Source organism: Crocuta crocuta, unplaced genomic scaffold, assembly GCF_008692635.1.
Source record: "Crocuta crocuta isolate KB4526 unplaced genomic scaffold, BGI_CrCroc_1.0 scaffold57, whole genome shotgun sequence".
NCBI lineage: Eukaryota > Metazoa > Chordata > Mammalia > Carnivora > Hyaenidae > Crocuta > Crocuta crocuta.
The window spans coordinates 4,411,195-4,424,979 of NW_027532163.1; the positions used below are offsets into that span (position 1 = coordinate 4,411,195).

At 35.8% G+C, this 13,785-nt stretch overlaps 1 protein-coding gene across 1 annotated transcript in view; it reads left to right on the top strand.

The window, feature by feature from the left end:
• Positions 1-13,785, top strand: part of SEPSECS (Sep (O-phosphoserine) tRNA:Sec (selenocysteine) tRNA synthase) — a 31,572-nt gene that overhangs the window by 194 nt on the left and 17,593 nt on the right. The window contains exons 2-6 of the mRNA XM_077776607.1: positions 342-496; positions 2,857-2,975; positions 3,288-3,446; positions 6,246-6,399; positions 9,782-9,884. Coding sequence (XP_077632733.1) covers positions 342-496; positions 2,857-2,975; positions 3,288-3,446; positions 6,246-6,399; positions 9,782-9,884 — 690 coding nt within the window. The remainder of the gene's footprint in view (positions 1-341; positions 497-2,856; positions 2,976-3,287; positions 3,447-6,245; positions 6,400-9,781; positions 9,885-13,785) is intronic.

The following is a 13,785-nucleotide window of genomic DNA, read 5'->3' on the forward strand; positions in this document are numbered from 1 at the left end:
GTTTGACAAGCCCTAGTTTTAGCAGCCTGGTTTGAACAATCCTCGTTGAAGATCAGGTTTATTGGTTTTCAGTTACTTTAACTCGTTGAAACATTAAACCTGATAAATACCATCGTATTCATGTATTATCACTTCTGGCAATCTGTAGGTACTTGTAATGCAGTCTAACAAATGTTTTGCCTATTCGAGGTTTCTTCATAGTGCTGAATTTATGTCTGAAGTTTAGAAAGCACGGAGCGTGGCAAAATTCACATTACAGGGTTGAAAAACTTCATTGACATAAGGTTCTAGAGGACGGTTTTCTTAAATACATGTTTTTTGTTTTGTTTTGTTTTTTAAAGGGCAAGTGTCCAGAGGACGGTTGGGATGAAAGTACACTTGAGCTCTTTTTACATGAACTTGCAGTCATGGACAGCAACAATTTCCTGGGCAATTGTGGTGTGGGTGAAAGAGAAGGGAGAGTGGCATCTGCATTAGTTGCTCGGCGTCATTACAGGTATATATATTTTTAAAATAGAAGACATTTTTCTTTCCTTTCCTTTTTTTTTTTTTTGTTAAAAATAATGGTGGTAATTGCAATCATGTTAAATTATAAAACGTCCATTGGTAACTTACTTCTTCCCTATTCAAATGGATGTAGAAACTAGATGTAACAGGAGGATGGAAACAGTACGAATAGGTGCTTTTCAGGACAGTAGGATGACATTGGTGGCTATTATGTCAGCTTCTGAGTGGTTAACAATACTGCCTATACGTTCTGTTAATAACGTTTAATGTAGTAAACCTATTTGGCTGTAAGAGTTTAAAATGTTAAGGTTGTTTATAGTTTGCTGTTTCTTTTTTTTTTTTAACTTTTAAATGTTTATGTATTTCTGAGAGAGAGAGAAAGACAGCATGAGTGGGGGATGGGCAGAGAATCAGGGAGACAGAATCTGAAGCAGTTCCAGATGCTGAGCTGTCAGCACAGAGCCCCATGCTGGGCTCAAACTCACAGATCTTGAGATCATGACCTTAGCTGAAATTGGATGTCCAGCCAACTGAGCCACCCAGGTGCCCCAGCTTGCTGTTTCTTTTCTGACATTGCAAGGTTTTTTTTAGAGAATGATATATAGGTAGAACTTTAAAACGTTGTTTACCTATATCTAAAATGAATGCTATTTTGTAAATACCTTGCATTGTTGCAGTAGATGCAGGAAAGATACATTAAATTTGATTTTAGATTATTAAGTCACTTTTTTTCTTTTGCAATATTTCAGAAACCTTTTCATCAATTCTCTTAACCACTTAATTGGTAGTATTTCCAAAGATGATCATTTCTCTGTTCTTCAACATTTCTGTGAAATATAGGTAAACTTTTAAAAACTCCTGTCTTGAAATTTTCAGTGATGAAGTTCTTCTGCAGATAATAGAATTTTATTTCAATCAAAACCATTGCAGTCAAAATTAATAAATCTATAAATTGGATGAAAAATTCATGGTTAAAATGGGCTGATAACATGATTTTTAATATTTGTAAAAAAATGCTTTCTACATTAGATTTCAGTGATAATGAAGTGTAACACTAGTGTTCTGTGTTAATCTCAGTGTGAAGGATTTCTGATCTAACTATAAAGTATAAACAGACTTTTGATTTCAAAGAATATTCAGAGGTATCTTTCATGTGTATGGCATCATCTAACATAAAATGAGTAGATTTGCACACTATTTTAAGGAATATATATAGTTGACCCTTTAACAAAATAGGTTTGAAATGGGCAGGTCCACTTACATGTGGATTTTTTTCCAATAAATATAGTACAGTACTGTAAATGTATTTGCTGTTCCTTATGATTTTCTTAATAACATTTTCTTTTCTCTAACTTATTGTAGGAAAATATCATATAATACACATATAAAACATGTGTTAATCAACTGTTTATGTTATTAGTAAGGCTTCCAGTCAACTGTAGGCTATTAGTAATTAAGTTTTTGGGGAATCAAAGTTATATGGGGATTTTTGTGTGGGGCTCCCCTAACCACTCCTTCAAGGGTCAGCTGTAGTATTTTTTAAATTAAGGTGATACCTGAAAAAGCAGCTCATACCCATGGAAACTTAGCCCACTACTCTGGTTAAGGAAATGGAAAGAAAGAAGAGAACCTGATGTTACGTATATTCTGGTTTTCTGTTGCTGCTAACATACCACCTCAGAACTTAGTGGCTGAAAACAGTCACTTATTATTATCTCTCACAGTTCTGGGGGTTAACTGGGCTCAGCAGGGTGATTATTGCTTGCAGTCTCTCATGCAGTTGTAGTCAGATATTGGCTGAGAGTTTAATCATTAGGTTCAACTGGACAGTTTATCCAAGTTGACTCACTTAGATGGCTGAGAGATCATATGGTCTTCCCAGGTGGCTTGGGCTTCTCCCAGCATGGCAGCTGGGTTATGAAGGAGCTCCCACAAAAGCAAGCCCTTCAGGAAGAGGTCAGGTTAAGTTTTAAAGCTTCTTGGACCTAGATCAGAAATTCCAGACCATCACTTCTACCTAGATTCTTCCTGGCCAAGCAGTTCACTAAGGCCAGTGCAGATCCAGTGTAGAGGAATTTGATTCTATCTCTTGGTGTTGACAGTAGTGTATAGCATAGGGAGAAAAGGGATTGATGGTGGCCATCTTGGGAGACTAGCTACCACAGTATAAATGATTAATTTGTTTCAACTTAAGTAGGATATTTTTGTATTATTAATAGATTATGAACAATATCTACAATAGCCAAGTGTTACCTGTTTTTTTTAAATTATGGTATCTGTATACTTACACAGTGGATTACTTAGAACACCAAATATTTTTGTCCAGTTATTGGCCCATTTTTTGCTTAGGTTCATTCATGGAATTGGACGATCGGGTGATATTTCTGCTGTGCAACCAAAAGCTGCAGGTTCTAGCCTTTTGAACAAAATTACCAATTCTTTGGTCCTGGACATCATAAAGTTGGCTGGTATGTACTATGTTAATCATAACACTTTTGGCTGACCAGCCACACACACTTTTGCCTAATATCTTTTACTAATGCCTCTTTCCAAAATATGTATGTATATTTTAAAACTGTTTAGAAAAAGATAGAAAATCAGAGCTATAAGCCTGGAGCTATAAGCAAACTGAATTTGGCAGTGAGCTTCCTGAGGCCATGTACAGTAGAAGCATTCAGTCTATAACTCTTACTATTTGATTGAAGAAGTAGATCGTTCTTCAAGAAAGGTACTGGTTTTTCAGTGAAATAACTAATTCCTCTTTTATGTCTTATTTTTAGGTGTCCATACAGTGACCAACTGCTTTGTAGTTCCTATGGCAACTGGTATGAGTCTAACATTGTGTTTCTTAACATTACGACACAAAAGACCAAAGGCAAAGTATATTATATGGCCAAGAATAGACCAGAAGTCCTGCTTTAAATCCATGATCACTGCAGGTAAAGGAAAAGAAGTGGCGTATATAATGCAGAAGATTCAGACTTTATGTAGAGATAGATGAATGAGAAAGAAATCAAATGTGTTCCTATTCCCTCCTTTTATTGTAATAAAATATACATAACAAGATTTACCATTTTAATCATTTTTAAATGTATAGTTCTATGACATTAAATACATTCACTTTGTTGTGCAACCATTGCATAACACCATCTCCAGAACCTTTTCATCCTCTTAAGCTGAGTCTCTACCCATTAAACAATAACTGCTCCCTCCCCGCACTACCCCCGGTTCCTAGCAGTCACCTTTCTACTTTCTGTCTCTATGAATCTGACTACTCTGGGTCCTTCATGTAAGTGGAATCATAGAGTATTCGTCCTTTTGAGACTGGCTTATATCTTATAGCATAATATCTTTAAAGTTCATTCATGTTACTGCATGTATCAGCAGATCTTTCCTTTTTCAAGGCTAATACACGTGTATATGTATATATTTCATGTTTCATTCATGTATTCATTCATTGAGGGACACTTGGGTTGCTTTCACTTTTTGTCTCTTGTGAATAATGCTGCTATGAATATGGGTGCATAAATACCTGTTTGAGGCTCTGCTTTGAATTCTTTGGGGTGTATACTCAGAAGTGGAATTGCTATATCGTATATCTCCATTCTTTAAAATGGGGATATGATTACCTGTCTCACAAGATTGTTTTGAGTATTAAATAGGATGGCCTATGAAATGCCCAATAGTAATCCCTGGAACAATAAAGATTCTTCAGGAATGGTGGTTGTATATACTTAAGTGGAATATACATAAATTATTAGCATGAATCAGTGTCTGGATGGCTCAGTTGGTTGAATGTCTGACTCTTGATTTCGGCTCAGGTCATGATACCACGTTTCGTTTCATGGGATTGAGTGTCCAACTCCACACAGAGCCTGCTTGGGATTCTCTCTCCCCCTTACTCTCTGACCCTCCGTGCTTGCACTCATGTGCACGCACACACACACTTTCTCGCTCTCTCTCTCTCTCTCTCTAAATAAAAACCAAAGTGTAAGGATACAGACATGATTATAGATGAGACAAAAACTTTACAATGGTGTTTTAGTATTTGGCATGCTTAATTCATGCAAATTTGAGAATTTGAGGTGAATTTTGAATGGTCTCAGTCTATTGTATGAAATGAACTGTATTAAGCTATAATTATATTCTATAAATAATCCTAAAGAAAATCATGTAAAGGGATTCATAATAAGGACATAGAGCAGAAACTGATAGACTTTTAAAAAATATGCTGACTTATTTTAAGTGGTATAAAGTTGCTAAGTCTGTTTATTTACATCATATTAACCAAAGAACTAATAACCAAACTTCTGGGAAAGGTTGACATTTTGAAAAACTGGAAACTTTACCGAAAGATGTTAGGATTTGTACCACAATTTATAGTTTATCCTTTCTTAGAATTGCCTAATTCTTAGGAAACAAGATAGTTGTATTCTCAAAAAACTTTTTGCATGTTAAAAGTTTGAAGGCAAAAACAGCGTTGTGTCTAGAGAATTTGAGAAATAATAGAAAATTAGCTGTCATTAGGAAGTTACTTATTTAAGTAAAGTTTTGCTTGTTTTAATAACTGAAAGTATAGATATAAAACCTGGACATCTCTGCACCAACATAATTGAATTGATGATTTTATAGTGGCCAGGTTTTTATATTTCTCTAGATAGAATGCAGAAACCTGATATGGATTCTAAAACACAAAACTACTTGCTCATAACTGTGCTTTAATTTTGCTGTGTGATCTTGAGGAAGCCACTTAATTTTCCTGAACTTCAGCTTCCTTACCTTTGACACAAGTGAGGTGAGCTAAATAGGTTTCTAAACCTCTTATATCCCCTAAATCCATGAGTCCAGCCTGTTGTAGATTTGCTGTTTAGGAAGACTCAAAATGTAACTACATAATCACTTTATGTGTAAAATTTCCCAAGTTTATTTTCTATCCAGTTTGTAAGATTTAAGCACTTAGATTTTACTTTTACCCTAAGTACTTACTAATATTACAAAATATTTAGCTATCTAAATGCTTCGTACATTATTTAGTGTATATAATATATTGCACATAAAACTCTTGATGTGTATGGGTATCTAAATATTCACTGTACAAGATTACATAGTTGTTATTTGGGTGGACCTTTGAGCAAATGCTAGTTAAGTGTACTAATTAGGTTGAAAATTGGGAATGTTTTAATATTTAAATTATAGAAGACCCTTGTAAACTATAAGCTGAATCAGTGATTATTAGGCTACTAAAATTCAGTACTTTTTCCTTAGTAAAATATTAAGTTGATGATTGTGATTTGTTTTGGTACTTGAATTGTATTATTTTTCTTTTGTCCATTCCTGACATAAGGTGAACTTAGAATGAAATGTAGCCAGAGAATGAGTAGATTTACTTTTCTATGGTCTGAAATTGCATTGTACTCAGTGATCCTTTTTGTTATCAGTGGCTGTGTAATTACTTTTAAGGTGTCTGTTTGACATTTGTTTTCCTTCCCAGAAATAGGCATATCTTTCCATGCATATGTGAGTGTGAAATAGTTCTGTGGTCCTAGGAATCCTTCACATTATTTTGACCTGCCTTTGACTCATACCAGTATGGAGGCAGGTCTTTATCACGAGGGAAGGGTTCACTGACCAAAACAAATATTTACAGTTCTTATGCAGAATGGCACTGTTTCCTAGAGTTCCAGGATTTCTCTTCCTTTCGCTCACCTAACATTTTGGTTTCGGATTGGCTTGGTTAGGTTTTGAGCCTGTGGTGATAGAGAACGTGTTAGAAGGTGACGAGCTGCGCACAGACCTGGAAGCCGTGGAGGCTAAAGTCCGGGAACTTGGGCCTGATCACATTCTGTGCGTTCATTCCACGACATCTTGTTTTGCTCCACGGGTGCCTGATAGGTAAATAATTTGTTAATATTGTCCTGTAGATGTTGATTGGTCTTTTAAGTGACATGCAGACATACTGATTCTCAGACATGCTCTAGTAACACGTGGCAGTAAATAGGCGAACGGGCGTGTGGAGAAACAGCACAGTGGTTTGGGAAAATGAAGATTCAGTAGAGAAGGAGGAAAAGCAACTAGTAGCACGTGGAGCTGAGCAGACAAAAAACATCTCTGTTTTCCTGCTTTTTCTGTTTCTAATCTCTGTGACTCTTTTCCTCATTAGTTTGTAGAAGTTTCTAAGCATGATGTTGGATTTACTTGTTTTCATTGTTATCTCCACTTCTTTGATCTTATGGTTAGTTTTCCTACGTAAGAACAATCAGTATTAACAGATTTTTAAATAGAAAATTTTAGAATTATTTATTGCCTTTAGAATGTGTTTAATTGGAAGATTAACTCACATGTACACTTACGTGTTCACAGTGGTTATCTTAGCATTTTGAGAAAAATGCATACATTTAAGAAAAGAAAAACAAGGGCACCTGGGTCACTCTGTTGTTAAGCGTCTGACTGGCTCAGGTAGTGCTCTCATGGTTTGTGAGTCCTAGCCCCACTTCAGGTGTGGGCACCGCTGCCCTCTCCCTCTCCCTCTCCCTCTCCCTCTCCCTCTCCCTCTCCCTCTCTCTCTCTCTCTTTTTCTCTCTCTTTCTCTCTCCATCTCCCTCTCTCTCTCTCTTTCTCTCCCCTCTCCCTGCCCCTCTCTCATTTGCACCTTCTCTCTCTCTAAAGAGAAAAGAGAAGGAAAAAAAAAGCAAAAAGTGAAAAGCAAATGTTTACTTTTCTAAAGGATGTCCACAGATTTTTATTCTGAAAACATAATAGGCTTGAGTATAGTAATACAGATTTCTAGTTTTGACAGCAACTCTTTGTTTCATATGAGCATTTTGAACTGACGTGCTAATAATTTGTGAAAACTATATTGACTTTGGACTGTCTTTTTAGATTGAGTTATACTTTAGTTTTAATTCATGGAATCACACCCTTTGGTAGTAATGAATGTATGTTACTTTTTATTACTTTACTATTATTATTACTATTTATTGTGATAGACATGTTTTACTAGGCTATTTTAAGACCATGCTTTTGAAAATTTACCTTGTCTCATTTTATGACTCTGCATTCTATTTTAGGATTATGTAACATCTGCTTAGTTGTTTATTCATTACTTGCCAATCAGATTTTAAATTTGTGTTGAAATATTAAACATCTCTATTCTTTCTTCACTGATGATTTTGCTATCTAGAAAAATTTTAACAGCACACAGATATTTGTGTTAGATTGGTTTTTTAAATTTTTTTTAAATGTTTATTTATTTTTGAGAGTGAGCGAGAGAGAGAGAGACAGAGAGAGAGAGACACACACACAGAATCTGAGGCAGGCTCCAGGCTCTGAGCTGTCAGCACAGAGCCCAAGGCAGGACTTGAACTCACAAACTGAGACCATGATCTGACTGAAGTCAGACACTTAACTGAGCCACCCAGGCGCTCCTGTGTTAGGTTGTTAATACTTGAGAATAATTTTGTTTCATTTGGACTTTTTTTTTGACGTTTACAGTATGCTTGGTGTAGGGTTAAATATTTTACATGTATAATCCCTTTTGGAAAAAAAATCACAAAAGTTTTTTATCAGTGAGCAAAATTCTCATATGCCATTTTTTAGTTGTGTTATATAATGAAAGTTTCTAATAAGGGTGAACTTTAGGAACATGGTGACACACAGTTATAGTAATATGTTTGATTTTCTGATTTTATTATATTTAAAATATATTTTTATTTCTTTGCATTAAGCTTAATTCCTTTATAGTCTTAATTTGAATAGTTTTATATACACGTTGTCTTTATTAGTTAATTGATCTGGCAGCGTAGTGGGGCAAAATCAGTCAAAGGAAATGTAATAAAAAAGAAGGATATCATTTTATCATTTGACAAACATCTTAAATTGGCTGCTAAGTTAGAAATCAGTTTGATTCACATGTAAAATATTTGTCTCTCCTTGCCTTTCATTAAATACCTTTATACACACTCTAAACATTAGTATATTTGATAAATTCTGAGTATTTAAAACTACTCATAAGTGATTTTTTTTTCTTCTTAAAATAGTACTTTATGTTATTATAGTATCTTACTCTCAAGGAACTTTGTTAATAAGGAATGCCTTCATTAGAATACAAATATGTAAAAGTGCATTTTATGAAGAAAATACAGTGTGTATCCCAGAAGGTCTATTTTGTTAAAAACAATATCTGATTAATTTAAGTAATAGAAAGGTTCCTGTATCAATTTGTGAGGTTTGTGAAAGTGAATTATAAAATGACTCTTTAATTCTTAACACCTTAAGGAAGTAAATTGAAAACTTCAGACAGATGAACAGAATAATGTCCTGTCTGTACTTCAAAAATATATTTATGCATATCTGTTAAAAAGGAAAATGTATTTTGCAAAAGTAAACACTAAAACTGTGTAATAGATACTTGAAATACATCCTTGTGGGAAAGAACTTTTACTGAATAAAAGTGCTTTGCTTCTAGATTCTTTATATTGTAGAAAGAACAATTTTTAAGAATTTAAGTTTATTAAACTATAGGATTTAGTCTCAGCTTCATAGCATGTGAAGACATTTCTGTTAGAGATGACCTCAGTCACAAGCAGTAGTTGGTTTTGCAGAGCATCATTTATTACATTCTAACTGAAATTTATTGCCTTACTTTACATAGAGTTAGACTCTCAAATTGTTTTAATATAAGGAGTGTCAAATAAGAAAGCAAGAGTGAATTTAAAACCAGCAGCTATTTAAAAGATTCTTTAGTTTCCAAGTTGTTGGAAAATGTTATTTTGGTACTGAAACATTTTAATGTTCTGTATTTTTTAATACATTAAAGTCTACTTGAAAATGTATTTTTTACTTTATGAGATGTTAAATGTAAGATTTCTTAAAATTTCAAGATATGCTAATTATTTTGCAGATATTAGCTTTAGTATGATAAGCAACCAAAAGCATTTAAAAATGAGCGTACCACCTTGTAAGGGGTCATTACAATCTGCTTTTTGCTTTATGTATAGGAAATTTTAAAGCGATTTAAAAGCTACCATCTATATAGATGTTTATAAATACCCATTTTCTCATTTATTGGTAACATTAATTTAAAAGCTTTTTTAGATTTATTCTAAAGTGACTGCTGCTAAATTTTATGCTAAAATACTGCTATAGAAATTTCAGTTTCCCCCCTTTTTTGTTTAGTGTATGTTAAGAATAACTATTAAATTAAAAAAGTTTTCACACTCTAATTTATAAAAGCACAGTAAGAACATATCTCTTTGTTGAACGTTTATGTCCGTAGGTTAGAAGAGCTGGCTGTGATTTGCGCTGACTACGGCATCCCACATGTGGTCAACAATGCTTACGGGGTGCAGTCTTCCAAGTGCATGCACCTCATCCAGCAGGTAAGAGCTTACAAAGAGGCATCCAGAAACAGGGGTGTTAACATATTAGAAGGTTATCACTTTGTTTTTCTTACAATTTGATGTAGTTGCTTCTCCCTTGTGCCACGTGTGTGTGCACCGCCCCGTTTTTGTTCTTGCTCCTTCTTCTCACTGGGTTCCTCTTGCAGAGAGTTACATGGTTTCTTGAAGTCAGTGAGACTCTCTTAGACTCCCCGTCTAAAATAACAGGTTCCTGTTTCTTGCCTGCATCTTCTGTCTCCCTTTTTATATTTTTACCATAAACATTGATTTTAAGGTACACTTTTTTCCACATCATAACATTCCTGAAATTGGGTGTTTTAGAATCAGTGGTGTCTTATGATGTTAATTGGTAATGTTTTTTCTTACCTAGTGATGTGGAAAATTTGGGTGCTTCTCAAAATTGATGACCTCATGCTCTGTTTTTTAAAGCACTTTTCACCATTTGATAAGATGTGTATTTTTTTAATTATCTAGTTATTGGTAGTAACTAGAGTTAAGGTTGTTAGGGAAGAGACTTTGTGACTTTGTTTTGTTCACTGTTATGTCTTCAATATTTAAGACAGTATCTGGTACATAATTGATACTCAATAACTGGTTACTGAAAAATTGGATGAATAAATGAAGTATGATATCTACTTACAAGGATTATTTATGTCATGTGAAGATGTGGGTAGATATTATCCATGTGTGGTGTGAGTTACATAATTTGTGTGCATAATGATGTTAATCACATAAATCACATACTCCGTTTTGACACAAGTGGTGTATGCTCTGTGGGCAGGACTTAGTCACAGATTATCTGTGACCTTGTCCAGTGTGGTGGCGAATGCTTCTTACTTAGCACAGTAGATCCTATCTGGTAAAAAAAATTTGGGGGAGTATCATCTCTCATATAAATGTGGTTTATAGGATAGTATTAGCCAATTTGCTTAATCTTTTTACTCAAAGGTTTTACCAGTTAGGATGCAATTGGCTGCAAGTTAAAGAAACCCAACTCACATTAGCCTAACCAGGGAGGAAGTCCATTAGTTTACATCATGTACGAAGTCCAGAGCTGGAGTCAGTAGTAGGCATGTGATGTCAGAGGAAAACTATTTACCCTTTCTTTCGTATCCTTTTCCATTACTCCTGAACTTTTAAAGGAACTTTTTCATCACAATTCTAGACTAGATTATCTCCATTGTGAATGGTAGTTGAGGAAGGTTGTATAATTCTCTTTGGAAATCTTGAAAAACATTTTATTTCAATGATGTTTTTTAAATTTCTCCTCACCCTTTCCCCTTTTCCTCTTTAGTTTTTAACAGCCGCATTTCTTTCTAAAGTTAAGCACAGCGTTACTAAAAGTTCAGGAAAGTGAGGAAGGAATAGAATATCACTCATAAACCTGTATGCAAACAAATACCCTTAATAGTTTATGGGTCCACTTTTTTCTCATTTTTATATGTGTATTGCTTTTTTTTTTTCAATAGTGACAGTCATTGTATACATTTAGTGGTAACTCTTTTAAACTTAGTGCAAGAAACTATTTAATATTTATAGACATTTCTGTACTCTCCACATCCCTATAAAATCTTCATAATGACCATTTCAGTGATTTCAAAACATTTACTCAGATATTATATATTTAACCCAGAAGGGCTTAGTGTTGTGGTGCCGAAGGTATAATTTTGAATACTGGAAAATTGGACAGCATAATTGGAGAGATTAAGACAAAGAAAATGAGTTCCAGGATGTGATGTAAAAGGTTAGAGTTGTGCATTGTGAATGCCTTCCTTTGTCGTCACCTCTAGGTGAGTGGTTTTTAAATGCAGCTGCTATATTGTTGCAGATACTGTATTACTTCTAAAATTAACATTTAAGAAACAACCGTGCTTCAGCATTTTAATTTTCCCAAATTGGCCCTCACAAAGAGAGGTGTTGGCACTGTTGCTTTAAACTAAATAAATATTTGGGTCTTAACTGAATGCGAGTTGCTGCTTCATGATGTTCTAGAAAATTAAATTTAGCTTTAATTCATCTCAGTAGTTCTTCTTAGTGATATATATACCATTTATTGAGTACCCCCCATGTGTCAGGCATCCTGCCAGACGTTTAAAGTTTACTAGCTTAATCCTAAAAACTTAAGGTATACTTATTATTTCCGTTCTATAAATGAAGAAGCAAACTCAGAAGGATTAAGGGACTTGCCCAAGGTCCCATAGCTACAAAATGGCCCATGTGGTTCGGTGTGGCTTCAAAGCCCCATGTTTTCCTTTAAAAAACAACGTGCTGAAACTGCACATACTTTCCTGAGAAGACAGCAGTGTAGCAATCAAACCGTCAGTGAAGAAAGAGCTATAGCTACAGTGTGTCAGCTTATTTATTTATTTTTATTTTGAAGTCGCTGCCCCTGAATGACTTAATGCTGAGCATGGAAAGCGTTCTGCTGCGCACATGTCGTTGAAGTTAGCTCCGAACAGCCTGTGCTTCTGTTCTGTGCTAAACGGACTCATTTAGAAGACGGATGGAATATGGATGGTGGGACAGATTAATGGAGAGGGATGTAGTGGAGTCGCAAAAATACCTAGGATTAATCCTTTTAGAGTCAGAATGGATTGTAAAGCTCCAAAGTGTGGGGAACAGTGGTTTCGCTTATTGAGAATTTGGGAAACGCCTTGGATTTGGATCCCTTGGATCATGGGGTCCTCTGTCCCCTTCTCTTTCTGCTCCTCTGCCCTCTTCCCTTCAAAAATAAATAAACATTAATAAAAAGGAATTTGGGAAAAGTACATATTATACTCCTTATTCACAGACCTAATGGTCCAGTTCATTCAACATTTACAAGATTCCCCTATGTGCCAGGCATCAAGTTAGGCACTGGGGATACAGAGGCGAATACAACAAAATCCTTATCTTCATGGAGCAGAAGCAGACAGGAAACAGTAAGTTTGATAAATGCTCTGGATCGGGAAGGGGGTGTCAGGTTAGATGGAGCAATCCAGAAAGTCCTCTCCAGGAAGTAACACTTGAGCAGAGCCCTGAGTGATAGGAAGGAGTGAGCCATGCGGCTCTCTGGAGTCCAGACGGGAGGTAACAGCAAGTGCCAGGACTCGGAGGCAGGCGTGTGCTTGGGGTATGCGAACAGCAGCAAGGACGCCAGTACGGCTGGCCCCGGGCAGATGAGGGTGGCAGTGGTAGTAAGAACTGAGGGGTGTTAGGGTTTGGGACTTCATCCTCGGTACGGTCATCAGCCATGGGAGGCTTTTGAGCAGGAGTGACATGTGATTTACATTTTTCAACCGTCATCATGGCTACTATGTGAGTAAGAAGGCAAGAACGGAAGGCCGTTGCAGAGCTCATGTGAAATAAGTTGGTGGCTCAGGCCGTGGGGGGAGCCATTAAGGTGTTAAGAATTGGTTGGATTCAGATGTATTTTGAGAGTGGCTCTTAGAGGGTGTGCTGATGAATCAGATGTGAGGGGTAAGGAAATGAGAATTCAGGGCCCAAGGCTTTGGCTGAGGCAGTTGGAAGAATGGAAATGCCATGGGAATAATAATTTATTTTATAAACATGGGCCCTTCCTCCAGATTACCTAGGTTTTAGTCCCTGCTGTGTCTTTAATCACCTGGGTAACTTTCATCAAGGTGCTTTAACGGCCTGGGTTTGAATCCCAGCCGTGCTGTTAATATTAAGTACATTCCTGACCTTGGGCAGGTCACTTTAGTTTTACTGTGCCTTAATGCTCTCATCTGTAAAATAGCTATTATCGTAGCAGCTACCTCAGAGGGTTATTACACGGGTTAGGAATGTGAAGTGCTTAGAACAGTGCCTGATGCACAGTGAGTTCTCAATAAATGCTGGCAGAAGTTATTATATGAACAATTTTGCTACTGCTGTCCCT